This window comes from Pithys albifrons, chromosome 25 (assembly GCF_047495875.1).
Source record: "Pithys albifrons albifrons isolate INPA30051 chromosome 25, PitAlb_v1, whole genome shotgun sequence".
NCBI lineage: Eukaryota > Metazoa > Chordata > Aves > Passeriformes > Thamnophilidae > Pithys > Pithys albifrons.
The window spans coordinates 1136645-1162940 of NC_092482.1; the positions used below are offsets into that span (position 1 = coordinate 1136645).

Genomic DNA, 26296 nt, shown 5'->3' on the forward strand with positions numbered 1-26296 from the left:
CACCCCACCTCTTTCCCAGCAGCCCCTGCTCCCAGCCCCCCCTTTTCCCCCCGGACTACAGGTCCCGTCATGCCTGGACTTAAAGTGCCGCTGCCGCGCCCCCCACCCCCGCCCAGCGCTCCGCAGCTCGACCCTTTGACCCCTGGGGGGCTCGGCCTGGCCGCCCCCACCCCGAGCCCCGCGGGTACCCCCGTCCCTGGGCTGCACGGGCGGTGCGCTGGCACCCAGGGAGCGAGGGGGATAGGGGGCCCCTGGGGATGAAGCTTCCAGGAGAGGGGGAGTCCTCAAAGGATGAAGGTTTCCATGGCGGGGAGGGGTCCAGGGGTTGGGGATATCTCGGGGGTGCGCAGGCAGCACCCAGGGGAGGGGGTCCCCTGGGGACAGCAGCTCCCAGGCAACGGCAGTGCTCAGAACGGGGACAACAAGGGGACAGTGCCATCCAGGAAACAGAGACCCCGGGGGATGGTGATCCCCATGTAATGGGGGTCCCCAGGGGATGGGGATCCCCAGGACATGGGGCAGAGTGACACCCTGGGCTGCTGGTGGGTGTCTCCAGGGCCCCCCTGGGGCCCCTGGACCTCCTGCTGACCCTGCTTTCCACAGCGCTGTGGTCCCTGTGGAGCCCATGGGCCCCCCGGTCCTGGTGTCACCCCAGGCCCCCCTGGCAGTCCCAGCGTGGCGGGGCAGAGGCAGCGTGACGGCCCCCCCGGCCCTCCCCGCCTGTTCCGTACACTTTATCCTCGGCAAACACGGCACAGCCACGGCCCCCGACACGCTCTGCCCGCGATAAGGCCATGGCTGAGCCCGCCTGGCCCGGCCAGTGGGGCTCAGCCACCTCAGTCCCATGCCGTGTCCCCAGATCCCCCCACCCTGGGCTGTCCAGCACCCCCTGCTCCAAAGGGGAACTGGCAGGACTGGGGTTCACCCACGGAACCCCTGCAGTGTGGACAGACAACTCTCACACTCATCACCAGCCCCCTGTCCCAGATGAGGTGCCCTCAGTGGCACCCCTGCCTGTCTCTGTGCCCCCTCAGCAGAGTGGGGACCGCCTGCCCAGCTGCAGACCCTGCTCTGGGGGGGTTTGGGATGCAGAGGGGCCGTGCTGTTCTTGGGGCGCAGGCGCTCGGCCGGAACGTGCTCATTAAAATTCATCCTGCTGCTCTGCGGCGGAGACACTAAATATAGCCCTGAGCCGGCAGTGGACCCCCCCCGGACCCCCAGGGTGGGGGTGACACTGGGTACCTCCATCCCCAGTACTGAGGACCCCATAGGGCAGCACCCACCAACAGCTGGGGGTCCAGGTGGCCCCATGGGGGTTTCCCCCGCTCTGGATCAGATCCTTCACACCCTGCCGAACACCGGGAGTTGGCCATGTGCCCCCCAGCAGGACCTGGCACTGGGGGGGCACCCCGCTGACCCCGTGGGAAGGGGAAGCCCCCGGTGCTGGCCCCCACTCGCCCCTGGCCTGCCCCCGGCGCTGGGAGCGGCCCCGGCCCCTTCCGGCCCCCCCGGCCCCGGGCCGGAGGCAGCTGTGCCGGGGCGTCCTGCCAAGGCGCCGAGGCCTCGACGCCTTCCCCCTGCCCGGCCACCCCCACGCTGCTCCGGGGGCTGCGACCCCCCGAGCCCACCCCTGTCCCACCAGGGCCAGCACACACCCCCTCCCAGGGTCTGGGGGTGCCGTGTCTGGGGGGTGCTGAGGGAGCTCCCGTGGTCCCCTCTGCCTGCAGACCCCCGAGCTGTCTGTCCCCTCGCCAGCTGCGGGCAGTGCCCCCCCGGCACAGGAAATCCCTCCTCAGGGCCAGGGCCCCCCCGGACCCCCCGCTGCCGGGGCCCCTCGCCGGCTGGGCAGTCGCTCGCCGTCTAATCCCGGCCCCGGCACGGGGGATTTGCTGCGCCCCGGCCCCATGAATGATTAACCGGGGAATTAAGGGGCTGTGGAGCCCCCCCGGGCATGGCCGGGGGGCAGGAGGGCAGGGGGTGACTGGGCTCCCACACTGGCACCCTGGGGGGCTTCACCCCGCTCCTGAGATGTGTGGGGTTCTCCTGGGGGGTGCTGGGGGTTCTGGGGTGTTGGGGTCTGGGGGTGCTGGGGGCACTGGGGGGCTGCTGGGGGCTTTCTGGGGGGTTTGGGGGTGTTGGGGTGCTGGGAGGACTGGAGGTGTTGGGATTCTGGGGGGGCTGAGGGTTCTGGGGGGCTGCCCCCCACAGCCCTGCTCCCCATCCTCCCGTTGCCATGGTGACAGCTGGCACCATCCCTGAGGATATTTTTAGCTGCTGGTACTGCGGGGAAGGGGTGGGTGGGCAGGCTGAGCCCATGGCTGTGACACGTGTGTGCACACGCGTGTGTCTGCAGTACATGCCTGTGCACACCTGCGTGTGTGTGTGTGTGTGCACCCACCCAGGTGGGTACCTGTGTGCAGGTGTGTGCGCCCTGTCCAGGAGTGTCTGTGTGCACACATGGGAGCACACACGTGTCTGTGCACACCCCTGCACAGGCACACACATGTGCACACCTGTGTGTGCATCCACCCCTGCACAGGTACCTGTGTGCACACCTGCCCATGGGTGTCTGTGTCCTCACATGTGCACACGGGAGCACACATGTGTCTGTACACGCACCTGATCACATTGGTGTGCACACTTGTGTGTGCAACCCCCCTGCACTTTGCCCACGGGTGTCTGTGTCTGCACACAGGAGCACACGTGTGTCTGTGTGGACACACGTGTGCAGGAACACACCCTCTGTGCCCCTACAGACACACACACACCTGCCTGGGTGCACACACAGCCCTGGGTGCACACCTGTGGTTGCACACACACACATGCACAGCTCTGTGCTCACCCCACGTGCCTGGGTGTGCTCCTGAGCTCACACACGCGTGTCTGTGTGTACACCTGTGCACCCGCGTGCTCACTCACCCCTGCACACGCACACACAGCCCCGGGTGTGCACACACAGCCCCGGGTGTGCACACACCTGCACAGGCACACACAGCCCCGGGTGTGCACACACCTGCACACACACACACGGCCCCGGGTGTGCACACACCTGCACATACACACACGGCCCTGGGTGTGCACACACCTGCACACGCACACACAGCCCGGGTGTGCACACACCTGCACGCACACACAGCCCCGGGTGTGCACACACCTGCACACACACACACAGAGTCCGGGTGTGCACACACCTGCACACTCACACAGCCTGGGTGTGCACACACAGCCCCAGGTGTGCACACACAGCCCCGGGTGTGCACACACCTGCACACACACACACAGCCCCGGGTGTGCACACACCTGCACACGCACACACGGCCGTGGTCGGACACCCGTGTTGGCACCCTAGAGCCATTGCACGCTCACCCTGCTTGCACAGCCCGGGTTTTCACCCTCAGTCCCCGTTCCGCCGCCCGTGTTTGCACACCCCATGCGTGTTTGCGCACCCCCCAGTTTGCACACTCACCCCCGCCTATTTGCCCCCCCCGGGTCTCCCCCTGCCCGGGCCATCCGAACTACAACTCCCAGCACCCCCCGCGCTCCGCCGCGCCCCGCCGCCCAATCAGCGCGCAGCTTGTTGGCAGGTGCCGCCATGGCGGTGCCCAGGCGCTGAAGGAGGCGCTCGGCGGCGCCGGGACACGGTGAGGGCGGGGGGGCGGCGGCGGCGGGAGCCGCGGGCACCGGAGGCTCCGGGGGGGCTCTGAAGCGGCTCCGGGCACCCTCCAGCCCCGCAGAGCGGGCGGAGCCCCGGCCGCGCCCCTCGGAGCCGCTCGTCGCCGGGCCCTGCTTCCCCCCGGCCCGCTCTGGCCTGCCCGGGGAGGGGGTCAGGGCTCCGTCCCCCCTGAGCTCTCCGTCCGCAGGGTGACCATGAAGGTGGTGAACCTGAAGCAGGCCATCCTGCAGGCCTGGAGGGAGCGCTGGAGCGACTACCAATGGGCCATAAACATGAAGCGGTTCTTCCCCCGCGGAGCCACCTGGGACATCCTCAACCTGGCAGGTCCGGGGGGCTTCCCCCTCCTCGGTGGGCGCACAGGGGTGTGCTGGGGGTCCCCACGTGCCTTTTGGGGTGTCACTCCCTCTGCGTTCCCCTCTGAGCTGCAGAGGAGGCTGTTCTGGGGCTCCCTGTTGTATCTTGGGGGATCCAGCCTGCATTTTGGGTTGAATATACGGGGAAATTTCTTGATGTAAAGGTTGGTTCGGCTTTGGAACAGGCTGTGGTGGAGTCACCATCCCTGGAAGTGTTCAGAAACATGTGGATGTGGCACCTGGGGTCAGGGTTTAGTAGTGACATGGCAGTGCTGGGTTAAATGCTGGGCTTGGTGAGGTTGGAGGTCTTTCCAGGCTTAATGATTCCCTGATTCCCTGATTCCTTCCCTGCACAGGAGCCAGGTGCTGCTCCCGAGGCCACTTCCCACCCTGGCTGGGGGGGTTTCTTTTCCCTGCCCAACTCAAGGGCATTTCACACAAATCCTGCCAAAGGCTGGGACCAGTTTAAAGATTTGCCAGGCTCTCCTGCTAATTATAGAAACCTGGTGCTGGGATTGTGCCTGTGCAGCACGGCCCTGGATAAACAAACAGAGCCAGGGATCGCTGCTCCAGGGGGTTCAAAGGCAACCAGCCCTGCACAGCAGCAGCTCTCACCCCTCCAAGGGGGCAAGCTTTCCCTACTGGATATTTTCCCGTCTTTCCGTCCTCCTAGTGGATTTTCCAGCAGTGTCTGGGTTTTGTCTCACCCTGTCCCCACCTCTGAGCTGCTCTGGTCAGGTTTGTCCCTCTGATGTGGGGCTGGAGGGGCTGAGCTGGAGCTGTGGCCGTGGGGAGATGGATTTGCTTTGGGTGGATTTTCTGGGTGATTGGCTCGAGGGCCATTCCTGCTGCTGCCCAGGTGGTCCCTGGGGCTCCCTGGTGCCTGTCCCCACCCTGGTGACACCGGCTCCTGGTGGCACCGGCTCCTGGTGACACCGGCTCCTGCTCTGCTGGCAGCGACGCCCGTGGGGTGCTTGGCGTGGGCTCGTCTGTGTATCCCCAAAAACAAGGCCAGAGATGGTAATTCCATATGATTTCTGTAGGAGCAGGTTTCTCCTGGCCCACACTCAGCCAGGGAAAGGCTGTGCTGGGGGCAGCCCATATGCCAGGAGGGGAAGGAGCCACATCCCCTGTTCCTTTGGGGAGCCACAAAGGCAGGATGCCAACCCCGACTCCGGGCACAGGGAGAGCCCATTCCTGAGGCCCTGATGGCTGGAACAGCAGCTCCCTTCCTCACCACAGCCCCCAGAGCTGCCCTTCCCCAGCTCCTGCCTTTCCTTTCAGCTTGGAAGTACAAAGGAAGGAGAGCTGGCACGGGCTGCCGGGCTCACGGCGGGGCGGGCAGATCGCTGCTGACACGTCTGCAGTGGAGCAGCGTGTGGCTGGCTCGTGGTGCCACTCTGGGCTGGGCTGGGGAGGGCACGGCTGCCACCACCTTCTGTCCTCATCCCAGCCGCTCTTGGCCCAGGTCTCAGCCTTGGAGGAGACCCAGGGAGTCTCCTGCTCCCGCGCTGGGGCTGTGCTGGCGGCTCCTCCTCAGCTTTGGGGCGACAACTTCCCACCCGGCTGCTGCTCCCCCTTTTACATCTGGGTGCTCTGACCTACTTGCAGCCTGAGCCACAGCCCGGGGCCTGCTCGGGGAGGTGCTCCCTGCACTCTGCCATGGCTCAAATGGGCAATTAAAGGCTTGGCTGAGCAGATGGGACAGGCAGAGCCCCTTGGGCCACTGAGGGCCAGACGGGCAGGGCCGGCCCAGCACAGGGGACTGGCAGCCCGGGGCTCAGCCCTGGGTGCCCGGGCAAAAGCCACTGGGTGGGGGCTGCAGGGTAGGAAGTGGGAGGGAGGGGAATGTGTTTGGAGAGCAGCAGGCGCAGTTTTGGGGCCAGAGTGCCTGGGGAGAGCTGAGTTAGCAGCAGGCTGCATGCTCTGCCTGAATTATTCACTGGCTTCTGCCACTGGGGATTAGAAAGTTGTGGGATTCAGTGAATTTTAGGAAAAAGCAGTGCAGAGTCACTGCAGTTGGCACAGTTGGGCTTGGCCAGCTTCCCTGTGGGATGAGGGCAGAGCAGTGTGCCTGTGTCCCCGTGTGTTCACCTGGGACCCTCTGACCCCTCTTCCCTTGCAGAGGCTCTGCTGGAACAGGCCATGATTGGGCCATCCCCAAACCCACTCATCTTGTCCTACCTGAAATACGCCATCAGCTCACAGGTAAGGACCTGCCAGCACTGCTGGGGGTCACCTCCAGGCCCCATTGAGGTTGGCAAAGGAACCAGGGTGCTGGTGGTGAACAGACACCCCAAATCTCCCATCTGAGCCTCTCCTGGGCTGGGCTGACACCCCAAATGTCCCATCTGAGCCTGTCCTAGGCTGAGCAGACACCCCAAATCTCCCACTCGAGTCTCTCCAGGGCTGGGGCGGGTGGTGGAGGGCCAGCACGTGCCCTGGGCAGGGATGTTTCCATAAATAGCCTGTGCCATCGCCCGGGGTGGGAATTCTGCCCTCCGAGAGCCTCCGTGCTCGCTGTGAGCTCTGTGCTTTCACATCCCAGTGTTTAATATCGCCCAAAGTTTGTGTGAAACACATCAGCGATCACCTAAAAATGTCTGTTTGGATTTGTGCCGGGTCAGCGCCCCGGCCCGTCTGCGGTGACAGGCAGCGGGGCCATGCCCTGACCTTGCCGTTCCTCGGCAACGAGCGCGGCGCTGGCACAGCCCCGGTGTGACACCGCGCTTGTTTTGGCTTTGTGTGTTGTAGATGGTGTCCTATTCCACGGTGCTGACGGCCATCAGCAAGGTACGGCCCCGGCAGGTGCTCTCCGAGGTTTCACTCTTTATCCACGACCCAGCAATCCCTTTCCCTCCCCACAGCTCCCACCAAATATAGGTCAAGTGGAAGGCGACGTCCTGGGCTGAGTCAGCAGTGGGCAGCCAGCACAGATTAGCACCCAAGCCCTTCTGTGTCCTGCTGGGGATGGGCTGCTGTGGGTCCTGTGGGGTTTTGGGGGTGTCAGCGCCTCATCCCTTTGCCCTGGGGGGTCTGGCAGGCTCTGCCCTGTGTATAACCCCGTCTAGGCCACTGGAAACCACATCCTGCTGCAGCCAGTGGTGCTGGCAGCACTGTGGGGATGGGAGCTGGCCATGGGGGAGCTGCCAGCACTGGGGCCACGCGGCTGCAGCCACAGGCCATGCTCGGCTGTGGCTTCCCATGGGAGTTCAGTGTCCCTGTGCTGCTTCCATGGGGATCAGCCCTCCATGGCTTCCTGTGCTCGGTGTTGGGAAGCCCCTCACAGGTTGTGTCAGACCCCAACTCTCTGCCTTGTCAGGGTGATTCGGAGGATGAACAATTTGAGAGACAATAGTTTCCCCTACCCCCTTGTTGGAAGGGAGAGAGGAAGATAATGGCACTGCCAGCCGGAGTTGTTTTGGGGGGCCATGGGCTGAGCCATGAAGCCCCAGTGAGGTGGGGACCCCTCCACAGGCCCAGCACTGATCCAGGGGTTGGTCCAGGGGAGTGGGTGCGCTCTCAGAGCGGGATAGGGCTGAGCCCACGCACAGCTCTGCTCCAAAGGGCTCGGACTCGTTGCTGTTCCCCCGGTCCCGCATTGCTGCCCGTTTGGAGGGCGGGCACAGCGCTGACCTTGAGAGCCGAGCCGTCCTCCTTCAGCACAGCGTGGGCCCAGCGCAGAGCTGCGGGCAAGCTCCGGCCCGGCGGGGCTCCCCATCTGCTCCGGGAGGAGGGGGGGCTGCGCTTCTGCTGCCCCCAGCCCCGCGGCCAGCCGGGCTGCTGGCACTGCCAGCGCCGCCGGGCCGGGGGCGGGCAGGGGGCTGGCACTGGGCCACCACCGCGGCGTCGGGGCAGTGCAGCCCCAGCCCAGCCCCGACCCCGCCACCCTTGGAGGGCATGACCCGGCCAACAGACAACCCTGACCTACTTCTCATTCAAGTGGCTTCTGGGCAGCTGCCAGGGCGAGTGTCCTGCGGCCGCAGCGCCCGGTCCAGTGCAGCCTCGGAAGAAAGGGTTGAGGATGTTTTGGGAGCTGCTGGAGCCAGGCAGCCCCCAGCTGAAATCCTTTTGTGTTCCCCTGCTCTAGTTCGATGACTTCTCCCGGGATCTGTGTGTCCAGTCGCTGCTGGAGATCATGGACATGTTCTGTGACCGCCTCAGGTACAGTGTGACCGATCCAGTGCTGCCACCTCGATCCTGGCTGTGCCAGGGGCAGCACAGGGAGCTGGCGGGGCCTGGCTGATCCCACGATGCTGCCAGCATGGGGGGAGCAGAGGGAATCCAAATCCCACCAACTTCATGGGAAGCTCTAGGAAATCCTCTCCCTGTTTTGGGATAAACCTCACCATGGTATTCCTGCCCAGCTCAGTTAGATGGGGTGGGTGTAAGCCCTGTGGCTTGAGGGTCTCTGTCCCCTTGGAGTGTTTCCTTTCCCTCTGCTGCTTCCCAGGCCCTGGCTGCATGTCCCTGTCTTGTCCTGTCTGTGCTGCCCCAGGCGCTGCCTTGTTTTGCTTCATGCTCTTCCGCTGGTGTTGCAGGACCCAGGGGAGTCCAGACAATTCAGGCCACAAAAACTTTTTTAGTAAGCTCAGAAATCTTCCTGTTAACCCCTGACAGCCTTTTCTGGGAGGCCAGAGCGAGGGACAGAGGGAGGAGGAGGAGGAGGGAGGCTGAAGGCAGCAGCTCTTCAATGAGATGAAATGAAGCAGCAGCAATGAATATGCATCAGTGGCAGATGTTGACAAGGAGCTGTCGCTGGCCAACTGCAGAGCCAGCCCTTAATCCGCTCCTGCCTGCTCTGATCCTCTTCTTAATTTGATCAAAACTTCTGGCCCCGATGATTTGTGCATCAGGAGGGGAAAGCGTTCACCCCTCACAGAGCGCTGATCGATGCTGAGCCTCTCTTAGCAAGATAATTTGATTAAAAGCTTGGAAAGTTTCCCTGTAGTGGAGTGGCCAGTGAGGAGGTTGCACCAGGAGGGGGTGTTTCCTTCCCCTCTGGCACAGCAGGAATGCTGGTGGGATGAGCACGTTGGGATCTGCAGCAAAGGGGCCGGGTGGGAGTGCGGGACCTGGGTTTGGGTTCCCCAGCCTGCCCTGTGTCTGTGCCTCAGTTTCTCAGCACGCAGTGAGCACGTTGCCGTTTTTCTCCCCTTGCAGCTGCCACGGGAAGGCTGAGGAGTGCATCAGCCTGTGCCGGGCACTGCTGAGTGCCCTCACCTGGCTCCTGCGCTGCGCCGCCTTCTACGCCGAGAAGGTGAAGGAGCCCCTGGAGCAGGCGGCAGCTGAGAACCAGCTGAAGATGTGCCTGGAGCGGCTGGAGAAGGTGCTCAGCAGCACCAAGAACCGTGCCCTGATCCACATCGCCAAGCTGGAGGAGACGTGTATGTCCCTGCCCGGCGTGCTGGCCCTGCAGAGGTGCCATTGCCACCTCTCCCTTCCCCCTGCCCGGCTCCTGCCGCATTGTCCCTGCGGCTCCAAGTCTATCCATCTTCCAGCCCTGTTGCTGTAACCGTCTCTCCTCCCTGGCTCTGTGCCACCCTCTGCCCCCTCCCCTCCGTGCTGCCCTTGGAAAAGGAGCAGAATTAATGTGGAGGCTGCGTGAGCTGTTCCTGGGCGTGTGGCGAGCCCTGTGCTCTGCCAGCCTGGCACAGCCCTGCACCTTCAGCTGTGCCCGTGTCTTGCCAGGAGACTGTGCCAGGCTGGGCCCAAGGCAGGAGCTGTTGGGGGCACGCAGACTCTCAATTTGGGCTCGCAGTGCCAGCAGGGACCCCCAGCCTCTGCAGTCCCTCTGTGCTGCCATGGACTTTGGAGCCTGCCTGCCCAGCTTTTCCATGTGTCCCTGTACCTCCACTGAATCCTGCACTCCCTCCCCAGCCTCCTGGAGCACTGTGGAGCAGTCCCTCGTCAAGCTGGGGGAGAACCTGAACAACCTTGGCACGTCCCCGCTGCGGAGCCAGGCCGACAACTGCGTGTCCCTCATCAAGAGGTGGCTGTGAGCTGCTGATTTGTAGGGTTGGGGGGCAAAATGGGACTGAGCCCCACTCTGAGTCACCCAAACTCCTTACCCTGAGGGCTGAGAGCCTCCTGCTTCTCTCCATGCTGCCTCCCAGCTTCCCTGTCCCAGCTTGTATCCCTGCTCCGATAGCGAGCAGGGGCTGGCAAGGGGAGAGGGGACAGGGCAAGTGGTGACTTGTGGAGGAATCTTACCCAGGGGTTGCTCCTCTAGTGACCTGGGGCCCTTAAGCATCCCTCAGCTGCTCTGGTCACACCAGAGCTGCCATTCCTGCTCCAGATCCCCCTGGAACTGCTCCCAGGGTCTTGGATGTGCCATGGAGATCCCAGGCACAGGTGCTCCAGGCTGTCCTGCCTGGGGAGACACGGGGTAGCAAAGGTCAGGGGCTTGGCCAGGGAATGAGAGTGGGACAGGAGGAGCAGGAATCTGCCCCTGCAGGGCCCCAGTGACCCTGGGCTGTCCCCTCCCACCCAGCATCCCCACCATGCTCTCGGTGCACTCTGAGCAGCTGAACAAGACTGGGTTCCCCACCGTGCACGCCGTGGTGCTGCTGGAGGGGACCATGAACCTCACAGGAGAGACCCAGCCACTGGTGGAGCAGCTCATGATGGTGAAGAGGATGCAGGTACTGAAGTGACAGCGTGTTCTCCTCTTAGGTGGCCTGAGGCCACAGTGATGGCTCCGTGCTGTGCCTCCCTGTCTCCCTGTGCTCATCCTGGTCCAGGGGAGCAGCAGGAGCCCATCAACACCTTTGCAGGGGTTCATGGTTTGGCTGAGGGGGTGTGGGATGTAGTTTGCTGCCAACCCAGCACTGAGGGGGTTTGTGTGTGTGCCCTGCAGCGCATCCCCTCCCCACTCTTCGTGCTGGAGATCTGGAAGGCCTGTTTTGTGGGCCTCATCGAGTGCCCCGAGGGCACAGAGGAGCTCAAGTGGACAGCCTTCACCTTCCTGAAGGTAGGGCTGCCCATCCCAGTGCTGCTCCAAGCCCCGTGCCTGCCACTGCCCTTTCACTGCATGCTGGGCTCCTGCTGAGCCTTGAGCTCTGCCAGAGCAATTAGTTCTCCTCCTCTGCAGTGTGCCCCTCAGGGTGCCCTTCAGAGTGCCCCCCACCCCACCTGAGCCCACACCAGCCCTCCTGCCACCTGCTGAGCACCTACTTCACTGTCCAGGGGCCTCCTTTCAGCCCAGCCCCACTTGGTTTGGCAGAATGGGTTTTCCTGGGATGTTGCAGGGAAAATGAAAATGAATGTCTTTAGATTAGATGTTAGGAGGAAATTCTTCCCTGTGAGAGTGTGAGGCCCTGGCACAGGTTGCCCAGAGAAGCTGTGGCTGCCCCATCCCTGGAAGTGTTTAAAGCCAGGTTGGACAGGGCTTGGAGCAACCTGGGCTGGTGGAAGGTGTCCCTGCCCGTGACAAGGGGTGAGACTGGCTGACCTTTAAGGTCCCTTCCAACCCAAACCATTCCATGGTTCTATGATAAATGTGGCTGTGGGTGGTGGTGGAAGGACTCTGGAGGGGAGCAGGGGCACAAAGTCCTGTGGGTGCACACTCTGGGCCGGTGCTGCCAGGGGGTCCCAGCTGCAGAACAGGGTCTGCCCCAGTGTCACAGCATGCCCTGTGTCTTTCAGATGCCCCAAGTCCTGGTTAAACTCAAGAAGTATCCCCAGGGGGACAAGGTGAGTCTGGAGCCCATCCATGGGGGTTGTGTGTCATGGTATGTGAGCTGTGTCGTGGCGGTGCTGGTGCCTGGCCAGAGCTGTGTGGGAAAATGGTCTGTGTCCCAAAAGCCTTCCCTGTGGAGCAGACAGTGGAAGTGGGGGGTGGGATTGTGTCAGGAGCACTCCAGGCTGAGTGCTTGGCCTTGTGCTCGGCAGGATTTCACCGAGGATGTGAACTGTGCCTTCGAGTTCCTGCTCAAGTTGACTCCTCTGCTCGACAAAGCTGACCAGCGCTGCAAGTGAGTGCTTGCCGTGGCCAGGGTCACGCATGGCCATGTGCCACAACCACCCTGTCCTCAGTGTGGGGTCCTGCCCAGGCTGGTTTAGTTTCTGATCCAGTTCCTCCTTCCTGAGGACCTGGTGTTGCACATGAGCAAGGCAGTGAGCGTCTGTCAGCTGAGTCACGTGTGAGTGATGCTGTGTGACATCCAGAGCAGCTCAGGGCCCTGCAGCATCTTCAGAGGGGTGGGAGTGGGCCCAGGAGGGCAGCTCAGGAGTCCCCCTGCTCTGTGGCACTGCTTGGGGTGACAGGAATGGTGTCCCTCAGACTGGGGCTCTGCTCTCTCTTCCAGCTGCAACTGCATCAGTCTGCTCCTGCAGGAGTGCAGCAAGCAGGGGCTACTCTCCGAGGCCAACAAGACCAACCTGATTGACAAACGGTACTGCCCCTCCAAAGCCTGGGTAACCCCCAAAAATGGGGCTGGGACACCTTGTTTTGGGGGAGAGCATGAGGGAGCAGCTGCTGTGTCCATTGCTGGGACATGGTGGCCTAGGGGGGATGGGAGTTTTGGTGACAAGTTGGGCACAGGCAGAGTCTGTCCCCTCAGAGTGGCAGCTGGTGGTGGCTTGAGGTGGTGACTGTCCTTTGGGGGTGCCAGTAGGTGGGAGGAGGAAGGCAGTGATGGATTCCTGCTCACTGACCCTTCTATGGGATCCTCCAGGACAGCTGACAAGGAAAACTCTCCATGCTTGAAATCGGCTGAGAATGCCAACATCCAGCCAAACCCAGGGCTCATCCTGAGGGCTGAGCCCACTGTCACCAACATCCTGAAGGTGAGTCCCCTCCTGCAGCCATGCTGGGCAGGGTGAGCTTGGCCCCAGATCCCCTTCCCAGCAGCACCAGTGTCACCAGGCAGCCCAGGTGCTTGGGAGGTGCCTGATCTCCCTCTGTGCTGGAGTGATGGAGCAAAAGAATCACTCCCAGCCTTGCTGTTCTGCCATGGATCCCAAGAGCTCCTCTCCTTCCTGGGAAGCTGGAGGAGCTGTCAGGTGGCATGTCATCAGTGCCAGCAGCCCAAGCCCAGCCAGCTCTGCCCATCCCCACGTGCATCTCCCCAGGGACTCCCCATGTCCCTGTGTCACTCTGGTTGTTTTGCTGCTCCTCAGTGACAAGGGATGGTTTCCTGTCAGTACCAGGGGCATGAAGAGCTCCATCCCACCTCCCCCAAATCCTGTGGGTTCCTGCTCCCCAAGGCATCAGGGACAGCTCTGGCAGCTGATCAGCTCTGTACCCCCTACGCAGGAGTTTTATTGCTGCTCTGTAGCACATGTTGCCCATGACTTCTCTTTCCTCTGACTGTTCTGTTTGTAGACCATGGATGCCGATCACTCCAAGTCCCCCGAGGGCTTGCTGGGGGTCCTGGGTCACATGTTGTCTGGGAAGAGCCTGGACTTGCTGCTGGCAGCGGCCGCAGCCACGGGCAAGCTGAAATCCTTTGCTCGCAAGTTCGTCAAGTGAGTCTGCACCTGATGGCTGTCCCTGCTGCCCAGGCTGCCCCTCAGACAGGGCTGGGTGTGCCCCTGACCCAGTGGAGCACTGGGAGGGCTGGGATTGTGGGGAGGCTGTACCCCACAGCACCCCATCTTTGGCTCTGCGTGAGCAGGGCAGAGGATCAGAGCCAGGCTGGTTTGGGGCTGTTCAGAGAACTGAAGGCCCTGGCAGAGCCCTGGATTCAGGGCTGTGTGTCCCTTCTGTCCCCAGACACCCGTGTCCTGGTTACAGCACACGCACAGCACACGTGGGGCTGTGTGAGGGGCTCCCTCAAGAGCTCAACCCATTCCAGCCCCTGTGGGTGCACAGGGGAGCTGTTTGAGGGTCTGTGCTCCAAAAGCCCCACACAGCCAGCTCGGCTGGCTCTAGGAAGAGCCCATGGGTGTGGGGACAAGCAGCGTGGCCAGACCTGTTTGGCTGCAGGAAGTGGAGACAGGGAGGAGGTGGTTTGTCCCTGTGGTGCTGGGGGGTGTCTGTGGAGCTGGGCTCGGCTTCTCCTGCCCCTCTGTGCTGGGATGGAATGCAGGGAGGGGTCTGCAGGCTGGGCAGCCCCCTGTTCGTCTTGGGGATAAGAATTAGCCTGTTGGTCTGATAACACTTGGCTGGCACTCTCTGCCCCTCCAGGCTGAATGAATTCACCAAGCAAATCACTGGAGAAATCTGTAAGTGCGTGTGTGTCCGTGTGTGGGGTGGTCTTTGCTGTGCCCCCACTGCCACATGCTGGGATGCTTTGGGGCCTGGCTGGATTTAACTGACGCTGGTTGTGGGGCCAGAGTGAGCCAAACTGTGCCAGGCCTGGCTGGGGGTGTGTGTGGGGAGGGGGCACAGGGGCACGGGGCCATGTGCCAGCAGAGTCTGGGCTCCTTGGGACCCACTGACCTCACGTGTGTGTCCATCCTGAAGGTGGGGCATTCCCTGCTTGCAGAAAAAGGGTTCCCTCTCCCCAGCCGAGCCTGGGGGGCCTCTTGGCTTCCTCCCTGGAAGGGGTGATGTGTCAGCACAGCCCAGATAAGGACTCTGACTCCGTGTGTGTGTGATGAAACTTGTGGAGTGCTCTGACCTTCCATGGCGAGGGGGTGGCCCAGAGGAGGCCAGAGCTGCTTTGGGGGCTCGAGTGGAGGCAGGCAGGGTGGGGAGAGGCACTTGGCATGTCCCCTCGTTCACACACAAGCACTGGGGGGGTTACAAAAGCTGCCTGGGGGAAGAAGCAGGTCCTGACCCCTGCACTCGTGAGGTCCTGCCTTCATTCTTGTACCGAGGCTGGAGACCCCCAAGGTCCTTGTTTCTCCTCCCTCAGCCAAAAGTGGCTCAGTCCGAGCCCTGCTCTTCGACATCTCCTTCCTCATGCTGTGCCATGTGGCCCAGACCTACGGCTCGGAGGTAAGGATCCTCCCAGGGCATGGATCCTCCCAGGGCAAAGATGGGACTGAGTCCTCCGATGGAGTGGGAGGGGCTGGATCCACCGAAGGGCTCCTGCCATGCCACCCCAGCCCGCTTGGTGCCACAGCCTGCCAGCCTCCTCTAGTGGCCAGCCTGCCACTGTCCCTGCTGTCCTGCTGTCCTCACAGCCACCCCACTGCCTGGGGCATAGCACTCAGTCCTGTCACCTGGAATTCTGTCCCTGGGGCTCCCTGGGTGTCAGGTGGTGGAGCGGAACTGGCTGTTGTCTCCCTGAGGGCTTGGAATGTGCTCCATTTGTGGACAGTGGGATCAGTGGGAATGCTGCTTCCACAGCTTCTCTGAGCTCACTGGGTTTTCCCAGTGTTGCTCCTCCAGTTTGGCACTGGTTGGCTGTGGTGGGGGGTCACACAGCTAGGCAGTGTCAGCCCTACCCTGTCTGAGGAGGAACTCAAAGCCCCGCTCAGGAAACGGCACTTTGGTTGCATGAAAATTTTGCAGGTTTCGACATCTGTGCGTGTCGGGAGGTGAAACGATACCGAAACACCGGGAATGCAGAGAGGGGGAGGGAGGGGCCCTGCCCAGCCGGCCTGGGGGAATGGGGAGGGGGGTCCTGCCTGTGGGGGGACGTGCCCGGGGCTTTCCAATGAAGCCTCATCCCCTTTCCCAGCCCAGTGACTTTCCTGCCCAGCTGCTGCTGAACAGATGTGCAAAACGTTTTTTTGGACAAAGATAGTGTCCCCTGGGTGACACAGGCTGAGAGGAGGAAGTGACATGTGGGATTCCCAGCTCTGGGCCCCCCCAGGACCCTCCCAAGTGGGCTGTGGGACCCCAGCATGGGGGACCCTGAGCACAGTTCAGTGGGGTGGGGGAACACGGGACCCATTTGGGCAGGGCGCAATGACCCCAAGGTTGGTCATGGCCTGGCATCTGCCCTCCTCTGAGCTGGACCTTGGTCTCCTGGAGAGCCCTCTGGTACTGGGGGAACCCACAGCCCACAGACAGGAAACCACTGCCTTACTGGGGGCTGACAGTGCCTGTTTGTCCCTCCAGGCCACAGGGCGGCGCTGTTTCCCCGGCCATGAGCACCCCAGGGTGGGGGTGTCGCAGCCCAGGGTGGGGGGCTCAGCCCAGGGTGGGGGGCTCACCCCACAGTGGGAGTCCCAGCAGGCTCCCTGTGGGATGCAGACCCTGTGCCGGTTCCTTTCCAGGTGATCCTGTCAGATTCGAACCCTCCGGGCGAGGTGCCTTTCTTCGAGACCTGGATGCTGACCTGCATGCCCGAGGAGGGGAAGATCCTCAACCCCGACCACCCCTGCTTCCGCCCTGATTCCACCAAGGTGGAGTCCCTGGTCGCCCTCCTCAACAACTCCTCTGAGATGAAGCTGGTGTAAGAGCCCACCCATGAGCCCCCACCCCACCTTCCTGGCCCTGTGGCTGTGTCTGAACCCCTCACCTCTTCCCTGACAGGCAGATGAAGTGGCACGAGGTGTGTCTGAGCATCTCAGCTGCCATCCTGGAGATCCTCAATGCCTGGGAGAACGGTGTCCTCACCTTCGAGTCCATCCAGGTGGGGCTGGTGGGGGGCAGAGCTGGGCTGGGCTGCGTCCTGAGGATGGGCCAGGGGTCGAGAAGCTCCGGGATCCCCTGAGCTCACTGAGACCTGGCAGGAGGGAGCTGATGTGGCTTCAGCCCTGTGATGCTGCCCTGGCAGTGGGACTGGCAGGGACAATGTCACCCATGGACTCCTCCCATGGAGGGGACCCACAGCCCTGCGAGACGATTCCTGAGCATCCACCTGTGTGTGCTCATCCTCTGCTCTGTCTGCTGTCCTAGAAAATCACAGACAACATCAAGGGGAAGGTGTGCAGCATGGCAGTGTGTGCCGTGGCCTGGCTGGTGGCCCACGTCCGCATGCTGGGCCTGGACGAGCGGGAGAAGTCGCTGCAGATGATCCGGCAGCTGGCGACGCCCCTGTACGGGGAGAACACGCTCCAGTTCTACAACGAGCGGTGAGCTCCGGGCACAGCCTGTGCCTGCCCTGCTCCTGCTTCCTGGCACTTGCCAGGCCTTGCCCCATTTCCACTTCTCAGTGCCACATTTCCTGCCCTGCTCCCGCTTCCAGTGCTGTGCCATTCCCTGCCCTGTTTCCTCTTCCCACTGCTGTGTCTCCTTCCTCCCTTCCCTGTTCTCTCCTGATCCCACCTTTCCCTGCAGTGTGGTGATCATGAGCTCCATCCTGGAGCACATGTGTGCCGATGTCCTGCAGCAAACAGCCACACAGATCAAGTTCCCTTCCACGGGCATGGACACCATTCCCTACTGGAATCTTCTGCCCCCCAAGAAGCCCATCAAGGAGGTGCTGACCAGTGTTTTCACCAAGGTGCTGGAGAAGGGCTGGGTGGACAGCCGCTCCATCCACATCTTCGACACCCTGCTGCACATGGGAGGGGTCTACTGGTTCTGCAACAACCTGGTCAAGGTATTGAGCAGTGGGAGAGACCCCCAGTGCCATGGCAGGGTGCTGAGATTGGGAATAATGGATCTGATCCATGCTCCCAGTATCCTGGGTGTCTCTGGGCTGGCTGCTGGGCACTGGAGGGGAGCAGGGCTGGTTGCTGGGACACTTCTGGGTGCTGAAGGGGAGGGGGCAGGCCCACCCCTGCCCATGCCCTCTCCTCACTGCCCTCCCTGCAGGAGCTGCTGAAGGAGACGCGGAAGGAGCACACACTGCGGGCCGTGGAGCTGCTCTATGCCATCTTCTGCCTGGACATGCAGCAGCTGACGCTGACACTGCTGGGCCACATCCTGCCCAACCTGCTGACTGACTCCTCCAAGTGGCACACCCTCATGGATCCCCCTGGGAAGGCCCTGGCCAAGTAAGACCCCAGACCCACAGGGGCCATCTCCTTGGGAAGCCTGGCTGGGGAGATGTTCTGTGTGGGGTTGGAGGTCCCAACTGCCCGAATCCCAGCCTGGCCCCAGCATGGCACTGGCAGGAACAGACAGACTGGTGTCCTGCACTCCATTCCCTCTGTCTCCCTTTGAGGAGGGTCCTGCTGTGTCCCATCCTGGCGCACACTCTGGGCTGTGCTGCTCCCCTGCTCACACCCTGTCCTCAGGTGGGCTGGCAGCACCTGGCCATGTCCCTGCTCTGTCCCCAGGCTCTCTGTGTGGTGTGCCCTGAGCTCCTACTCCTCCCACAACAAGGGTCAAGCCTCGGCCCGGCAGAAGAAGAGGCACCGGGAGGACATCGAGGTGTGTCCCGTGTGGAGCAAGAGTTGGCTGGGGGTGCTTTGTGCCCAAAAACAGCAGTGTCTGAGGGAGGAGAGGGTGGCAGGAGTGAATGGGTGGGTCTCTGGGCTCTCTGATGTCTTCTGACCTTGAAATCCAGAGCTTTCCCTTCTCCTTCCTGGGGGAGCAGGTGGAATGAGTTTGTCCAGATGTGTCCAGCCCAGGTTAGGATGTTCTGGGTGAACAGAGATCGTAGTCCTGGTCTATGTGGCTGTGCAGAGCCCAGGGTGGGCTGGGACCACCCCCCTCAGGGTGGGGCTGAACCCCCTCCTTCCCCCAGGATTACATCAGCCTGTTCCCGCTGGATGACACACAGCCCTCCAAGCTCATGCGCCTGCTGAGCTCCAACGAGGAGGATTCCAACATCCTCTCCAGCCCCAGTAAGTGTGGGGAGTGGGGAGGTGACTCCCAGGGTGGGCACCATCCTGCCTCGCTGCTCTCTGGGTGTGAAATGTGTATTTGCACAAAACCAAGGGCTGGGTGAGGATTTAGAGCTCTCAAGTGTTTTTTCAGTTATCTCAGAGCTTTTGCACTTGGGAAAGGCCAGACACTTTATTTCTGTGATCAGATCTGAACTGACACCTTCCCTCCATGCCGGTGCCCCACAACCCACACCTGGGGGGCTCAGGGGGGCTTTGAGAGCCATGTCCCCTCAGCCACCCTGCGTGGGACCAGAGCCAGAGGTGACATTCCTGATGTCTGAGGCCGAATCCTGACATTCCAGCGCTGTTAACAGCGGAGCCCCCGCGGTCACAGCTGGGTCCCTGCGGTGCCACAGGTTGCGACAGCTCCGTTGGGCCACGCCGGGGGCTCCGTGTCCTGCCTGGCGGGTGCTGTCATGGCTCCCACATTGTCCACACTCCTGGGCAGTGAGTCAGGACCTGCCCTGGTCGTGTTTCTCCTCTTATCCTAAATTACTCTTCAGTTATTTGTTTTTGACACATCCATTGACCTCTGGTTTCATTACTGTTGAAATACAGGCTTTTCCCTTTATTTCACTTATCTTTTTTTAACTCCTGAGGCAGTCCCACCTCTTTGCAGTGACATTCAGGACTTTTTTGGGCTGTTTTCTGCAGCCCAAAATGTGGAAATGCTGCTTCCTGCAGCGGCCACGTAACTCATGTGATTCCATGAGAAAAGTGTGGGAGTGCTTTCTCTTTGTTTGGTGAGCATCCTCAAGAGCATCACAGGGTTGGTCCTGCTGTTCTGGGCAGGAGCTGTGGACCATGGGGTCTGCCCAAGAACCTTCCTAGGGAATTCCCAGCCTGTTGGAGTGGAGCTGGTGCAGTTCCTCCTACAGAGCACCCAGTTGGGGTCTGCTCAATCCCCCTGGGCTATCCCTAAGATTTGCTGCTGGACTCAAACATGCCTCAGCTCTGGTAGTTCGATTGCACCATGACAGTGAGACTGGAGAGCTGCTGTGCAGCTGTTGAACATCTGGCTCACACACAGGATGTGTGTAACGTGTGTGTTGCTGCTGTTCCTCTCTCCTGATCATGACATCACATGTCACACTCTGAGAGCAGTGTGGGGAACCCCCCCAGGCTCTGGGCTCCATGTGGGCTGGCACAGGGGACGTGGCACATGTGTGCTGTTCCTGAGGTGCCCCAGTGGCACAGACTCTGTTGGGGTACAGGGGGCCCAAACCTCTCCTGCTCCATGGGGTCACTCATGGCAAAGCCCTTCTTGGAGCTGGTGGCCTTAGCTGGCCAGAGCTGGCTGGAATGGGCACCTTGGCATGGCTGAGGAGTCCAAGAGGCCATTCCTGACTCCTGTTCTCCTGCCCACAGATCGCTCCATGAGCAGCTCACTCTCTGCTTCCCAGCTCCACACTGTCAGCATGAGGGACCCGCTCAACCGGGTGCTGGGTAAGGTGGGATGGGTCCATGGGGTCACATCCAGCCAGGCTGGGACTCCAGTGGAAGGTTTGGGCCACCCTTGGCCCCCTAGAACTGACCAGACTGCTGATCTCTCCCTGTCCCCACAGCAAACCTCTTCCTGCTCATCTCTTCCATCCTGGGGGCCAAGACAGCTGGCAGCCACACCCAGTTTGTCCAGTGGTTCATGGAGGAGTGTGTGGAGTGCCTGGAGCAGGGCAGCCGTGGGAGCATCCTCCAGTTCATGCCCTTCACCATGGTGAGCCCTGTGTGGTCATGACACCCCTGTCCCTGTCCAGAGGGCGTGCTGGGGTCCCAGGGGCACATCTGAGGGCCCTGGTGCTTTGCTCGCCTGTCTCCATCCCTGGGGACACTCACTGTGCTCCTCCTGTGTTCCTGGGCAGGTCTCAGAGCTGGTGAAGGTGTCCACCATGTCCAGTCCCAAAATCGTGCTGGCCATCACTGACCTCAGCCTGCCCCTGGGCCGCCGTGTCGCTGCCAAGGCCATCGCCGCGCTGTGAGCGGGGCAGCTCCTGGCCAGGGCACGTCCCTGGGGACCCCAGGGATCTCCCTGGATGCCTGGGATGGTCTCTGTCACTGCAGCTTGGCCTCGCCCTGCCTGGGGGCTGCTCCCTCTGTGCCCAGAGCTATCCCTGATGGCTTTGGGACTGAGACGCCCCCCTGATTTTTTTTATTCTATAAATAATTCAATCCTTTTGTAGAACTGGGTTTTGCCTTGTCTCTCTTTGGGCTCCCTGAAATCCCTTATTTTGGGGAGTGATGGAGGAGTCAGCAGCCAAGGAAAGGGGTTGTGTTGGGAAGGGGGTTGAATCCCACTCTCCCTGTCCCAGCCTCCTGGAGCATTCCATGGAGCTCCTGTCAGGAGCTGCGCTGCCGTGGGTGGAGCAGGGATGCTTCCCTGCTGTGCTGTCAGCCACAAGCGGGCTCTTGTTGGGAGTTCTCCACGTGAGCCTGAGTTCTTGGTGGAATTCCTCCCCGTGAGGCCGCGGTGAGCGTGGCACTGGTGGCCGGTGAGTAACGGCGGCCTCGCCAGCACCGCGCCGGCCTCGTGCCGGGACAGGCTCCCCCGGAACTGTCCCCACGCACCGTCAGCTGCTCCAGCACTGAATCCTCCTGGAGCTGTCACGAACCCCCAGCCCTGAGGGGGTGGCTGTGCCTCTGCTCCTTCCACTCGTGGTGACTCATGAGAAGGAGGTGCAGGGCCAGTGGGCACCAGCCCTTCCCTCAGGGCCCCAGGACTCCAGGACTGGGCTCTGCCCCTGCCCCCCTGGCACTAGTGGGGTTCCCAGCCCTGCTTTAGGGGCTCCCAAGGGAGATGGGGCATGGGGGGGCCCTGGGGTGGTGCCACAGGGGTCAGGTCAGTGCTGGCCAGGAAAGAGGCAGTGGGATGGTGACTCAGGGCTAGGCTGACCACATCTGATCCCGGGATGAGCTCAGCTTCTGGCCGCTCCCGGGCTTTGCTGGACGGAGAGACCCCAATACACTTGGGGGAGCTGAAGGTGTTGGCTGGTCCTTGGGGAGCATCCTCTCCCTTCCTGCTGCTCCCATGGGCCCATCCCGGTGCAGGGCAGATGGAGAGCAGCCGTGGGGCTGGGTGGGGCAGCTAACGGAGCTGTGGCACGCACTGGGATGGGCTGGGATGGCCTCACCGGGCCTGACACTGCCTGAGTCCCGCGCTGAGCTGGCACCGACCCGCCCGGGCCCCGCCGCTCGCCCAGGGGCGGCTCTTTACCGTTAGCCCGGAGCAAAGAGCAGGGCCTGGCGCTCGTGGCCTTCCCGGCTCTGTCAATATTTGCCACAGCAGCCCCATGCCTGGCATTGGCACCCGAGCTTCCCCTTCCAGGAAGGGGCTGGAGCGGGGGAAGGGGGTTTCTGTAAGCACCCGTGAGGTGGGGGAGGAAGGAGGGAGCTGCTACCCGGGGAGGGGGTTGTGCAGCCCAGTGCCTGTGGGTGAGGGCTTCCCACCCCGGCCTTTGGGCTCTGGCCTTGTGCCAGCCCCTTCCCGGGGCTGGGAATGTTGGGGGAGGCAGGAAACCTTCCCACTGGCACTGGGGACTGTCCCTGCAGGGCTGAGATGAGTGGCAGGGGATGCTGGTGGTCACAGGATGTGAGCGTGGGCCTGGTGGGAGGAAATGGATCTGGTGGAGCCCGGGAGTGCAGGGACAGTCCAGGGTGGGCAAACACCCATGGGAGAGAGGCTGGGGGTGGCTGCAGGGGCTTTCTGGGGCAGGGGAGATGCCCGGGAGTCTCCTGGCATCACTTTGCCACTTCCATTTGTCCATTCACCCTGCCTTCCTCACTGCTGGAAGCCTCATCCCACCGTGGTTGCTCTGGGAGGATTCTGGACACATCCCTGGGCAGCTCTGGGGCAGATTCCCTGTGTGGCAGCAGCATCCCCAGTGCCCCCACCCCCAGGATGAGCCCCCAGACCAGCTCCTGGCATGGTGCTGGTGCCCTCAACAGGCCCTGCCAGCCCAGGCAGCTTCCGGAGCTTTCTAGGAATCGGCTCTTGCCCAAGAGGTGCTGCTGGGTGTGGGAGGAAGTGAGTGCCCCACCAGTGCTTCTCTTGGGGGGTTTGGGCCATGGTGTGGGGGCACCAGAGGAGTGAGTTTCAGCAGCACTGTGGACTGCTGAGCCAACACCGGCAGCCACAGCCCGGCCTCGAGTGCCCCAGTCCCTGCCCTCCATCCCTCTGTCCCCGTGTGCCCACGCCCAGGACACTCCACATCACCCCTAAGCAGGCAGGAGGCATCAGGACAGAGCAAAAATAGAGTTTATTTCCATTTTTATCACATATAAAAAAAAGTAGCGTGTGTTTCTTGGGACTCACCCAACTGCAGCATTAAATACAGTACAAAACCCGCCGCCCCCGTGCCCGGAGCTCCCACACAGCCACGGGACTGGGGCTGCGTCAGGCTCAGGGGCTGGGACCAGGGCCAAGCTGCTCCTCCCGGCCTGGAATGGGCACTGAGAGGTTAAACTGCAGTAAATACTCTGAATTTAGCAGGGAAGGGGCACGGAGGTGACACAGCCCCTTGAAGTGCTGCATCTCCCCAGAAAAGCCTCATTCTGGGGCAGCTGCTGCATCCCTACAGCACTTCCATCCTCCCCATCCTACCTAATGGCTAATAAATATTAATTACTAGAAATAACACCCATCAGATGTGTCCCTGCAGGCTGCAGCCCAGGCAGGGAGATGCTGCTCTGGAGCATCCTCATCCTCGGATGAAGGCGGTTTCCGGGGATGCTGCAGCGGCCCCTGCAGCACAAACCGTGGCGCAAACCGAGGCACCGGCGGCGGCTGCGGGGGCTCACCCAGCTCCCGGCCCTCGTAGCAGAGATACGCTTGTGTTTAAATATTAAACAAGGGTGATGCTGCACAGATACCCGTGCACGGATCCACCGCGGGGTCCCGCGGCCCGGGGAGCACCCCCGGCCAGATAAATATTAAATAGCCATAAATAATAAATAAGCAGCAAACGGGCACTCCCAGGATGTCCCTCGGGTGGGACACCCACGAGCAGGGTCAGAGGCGGGCGAGGTGCCGCAGAGCCCGGTACGCCGTCTCCAGGAACCTCTGGAAGTTGGCCAGGATGAAGAAACTGCCAACTTGGTGGTGGAAGTTGGAGGAGAAGGTGGGCAGGGGGTCTGGGTTCTCCGTGGGGTACGTCACCATGGCCAGGCCCAGGTCCTCCATCTGTGGATGGGCAGAGGCAGCGGAATCAGCTCCGGGCTCGGAGACACACCGAGAACGTGGCAGCATCCCAGGGATGTGGAACCTCATGGCCCTGCTGGGCTCTCCCTGTGCCCCAGAAATGCATCCTTCCTGCCCCACTGAGCCCTTCCTGGGGATACAGCCCTGCCATGCCCACCCTTCTCTTGGGATACAGCCCCTGCCATGCCCACCCTTCTCTTGGGATACAGCCCTGCCATGCCCACCCTTCTCTTGGGATACAGCCCTGCCATGCCCACCCATCTCTTGGAATACAACCCCCACCATAACCACCCACCCCTGCGGATGGAGCCCCTGCCGTACCCACTCATATCCCCCCAAATCCGTATCCTTCTTACCTGCTGCTGGATGTTGGAGGACAGGTTGGCCACGTCCAGCTGCAGGGTCTCCACCAGCCCGGCGTGGCCGGGCAGCAGGTCCCGCACAGCGGCCAGGGAGCCGTGGTAGACGCGGAGCCCGGCACGGATCTGGTTGAAGCAGGTCTCCTGTGGTGGGCACAGCACAGTCAGTGGGACCACGGGGGGCTTTGGGGTGCCCCGAGCTGTGGCAGAGCCAGCGGGGCTGAGACCTGGCAGGGGCAGTGCCTGCACTCACCGCCTGGAAGGAGCGGCTGTGACACTGCTCCAGCAGCACCTGCGCCATGTCCAGGTCCTGCCGCACCAGCAGCAGCTCTTCCTCCTTGCACAGCTGGAAGGTGTCACACTGCGGGAGAGGGGAACGGGGTGAGGACAGCCAGGGGACCTCAACACCTCCCGACACCCTGTCCCTGGGGTGTGGGACCCCCCATAGCCCAGCCAGGAGGAGGGAGGGCATGGGGTGGCCCTGCCACCAGTTTTGGCTGCCCTGGCCGGTGTGTGCCCCCAGTGGAGCCCAAGACCCCCGGGCCGAGCCTTGGGGACACCACTGGTTCTCAACCCTGCAGTGCCAGTCAGACCAGTGAGGGGAAGGTCCCCTTATCTGTGACCCTGCGGGTTCCACCATCCCTCAGGACTCACCACCACGCGCTGCAGCGCGGCCACATCCCCGCGGATCTTGCGGGTGAACTCGAGGTTCCTCTGCAGGAAGAGCTGGAAGTCCTGGTCCCCAGAGAGCTCGGGCAGCGGTGCCCCGTGCAGTGCCCACCACGGTGCCCACAGCAGCGCGCCCAGCAGTGCCAGCCCACCTGTGGGGACAACAGCTCAGAGCCCACCTCACACCCCGGGGTGGGATCAGCAACCAGAACCCCCCCCAAAAGAGGTGGGGGCAGCAGTGCTGGCTGGGGAAGGGGCAGAGACCCCCAAAAGGGGAGAGGGATGGGCACTCCCTGCATCCCACTGCTGCCACAGGCCATGGGGGCAGCAGTGGGGGGTTCTGGGTGTGTGAGTGCAGTGGGTGCTGCAGGTAGGGTGGATTTATGGGTGCTGTGGGGGCAGTGAGTTTTGTGGGTACAATGGGATCAGTGGGGGCTGTGGGTGCAGTGGGAGCTGTGGGGGCTGTGGGTACAATGGGATCAGTGGATGCAGTGGGGGCTGTGGGGGCTGTGGGTACAATGGGATCAGTGGATGCAGTGGGGGCTGCAGTGGGTGCCGGGTACTCACGGGTGAGGGAGCACATGGTGTGTGCCCGGCTCGGTGTCTCCTCCTCAGCTGAGTTCAGCGCAGCCCAGCCCAGCCCGTCCCGGCTTCCCTCTCTCCTGCCCCGCTCTGCTCATCGATCGGGCATTTATAGCGCCGGCGCCGGCCCCGGGGATTCTCACTTATGTGGCAACCGCTCTGATTGCTTCATTGCCTTAATCACAGCTTTCGAATCCCGGGAACCAGGAGCTCAACCGGGCCTCTACCGTGGGGCTTTCCTGGGGTTGGTGGGCAGTGGTGTCCCCTGGTGTGGCTGTGGGTGCCCAGCTCAGCCCTGGCACCGAGGTGGGTGCCGGGATGGGGCTGGACGGGGCCTTGGTGACTCATTAACCTGCTCCCAGGGCTGCCACTGCACTGGCTGAACTGGCCAGAGCCCAGAGCAGCAGGGTCACTCGCAGGGTCACTCGCAGGGTCACTCGCAGGGTCACTCACGGGTGACCAGGTGAGGGAACGGTGGCATCTCACTGCCACTCTCACTCCAAGATCATGCCCATCGCTGGCCTGTGTGGGAATCACCAGCTACCCAAGCCCCTCATCCCTCACCCCTGAGTGGGACTCAATGGTCCTTGAAGGAACCCTTTCAACTCGGAGTGTCCTGTGACTCTGACTCCATGACCTTCATGGTGGTGCCACTGGCTGGAAGTGGCCAAGGTGTGACCTTGTCCAGGCACCTCCCCAGGGCTGCAGCTCCCCAGCACAGCACCCCAGGGTCACATTCTGCCCTGCTGGACGCTGTGGGGCTGGATCATGCCCAGCGTCCCCACACCAGTCTGACCTCTCTCCCCTCCAAGGGACCAGCACCTCCTGCCCTTCAGGGAAGAGGCTT

General features: G+C 62.3%; 2 protein-coding genes across 2 annotated transcripts; one reads left to right on the forward strand and one right to left on the reverse strand.

Moving 5' to 3' along the window:
* The first annotated feature begins 3585 nt into the window (after positions 1-3585).
* On the forward strand, positions 3586-20821 carry MED24 (mediator complex subunit 24). The gene is made up of 26 exons (XM_071577182.1): positions 3586-3641; positions 3861-3997; positions 6152-6234; positions 6781-6819; positions 8117-8190; positions 9190-9413; positions 9907-10018; positions 10520-10670; positions 10886-10999; positions 11674-11721; positions 11920-12002; positions 12336-12422; positions 12705-12816; positions 13355-13497; positions 14159-14196; positions 14832-14914; positions 16144-16322; positions 16403-16502; positions 16769-16944; positions 17150-17414; positions 17630-17811; positions 18097-18190; positions 18507-18606; positions 20017-20094; positions 20214-20362; positions 20508-20821. The coding sequence occupies exons 2-26, from the start codon at positions 3868-3870 to the stop codon at positions 20622-20624; spliced, it is 2961 nt and encodes a 986-aa protein (XP_071433283.1). The 5' UTR covers positions 3586-3641; positions 3861-3867; the 3' UTR covers positions 20625-20821.
* A 2829-nt stretch (positions 20822-23650) lies between these two features.
* CSF3 (colony stimulating factor 3) lies at positions 23651-25450 on the reverse strand. The gene is made up of 5 exons (XM_071577559.1): positions 25435-25450; positions 24853-25019; positions 24452-24559; positions 24196-24342; positions 23651-23821 (listed from the first exon to the last, which is right to left on the reverse strand). Exons 1-5 carry the CDS (start codon positions 25448-25450, stop codon positions 23651-23653), a joined length of 609 nt encoding a protein of 202 aa, XP_071433660.1.
* Positions 25451-26296: the final 846 nt, after the last annotated feature.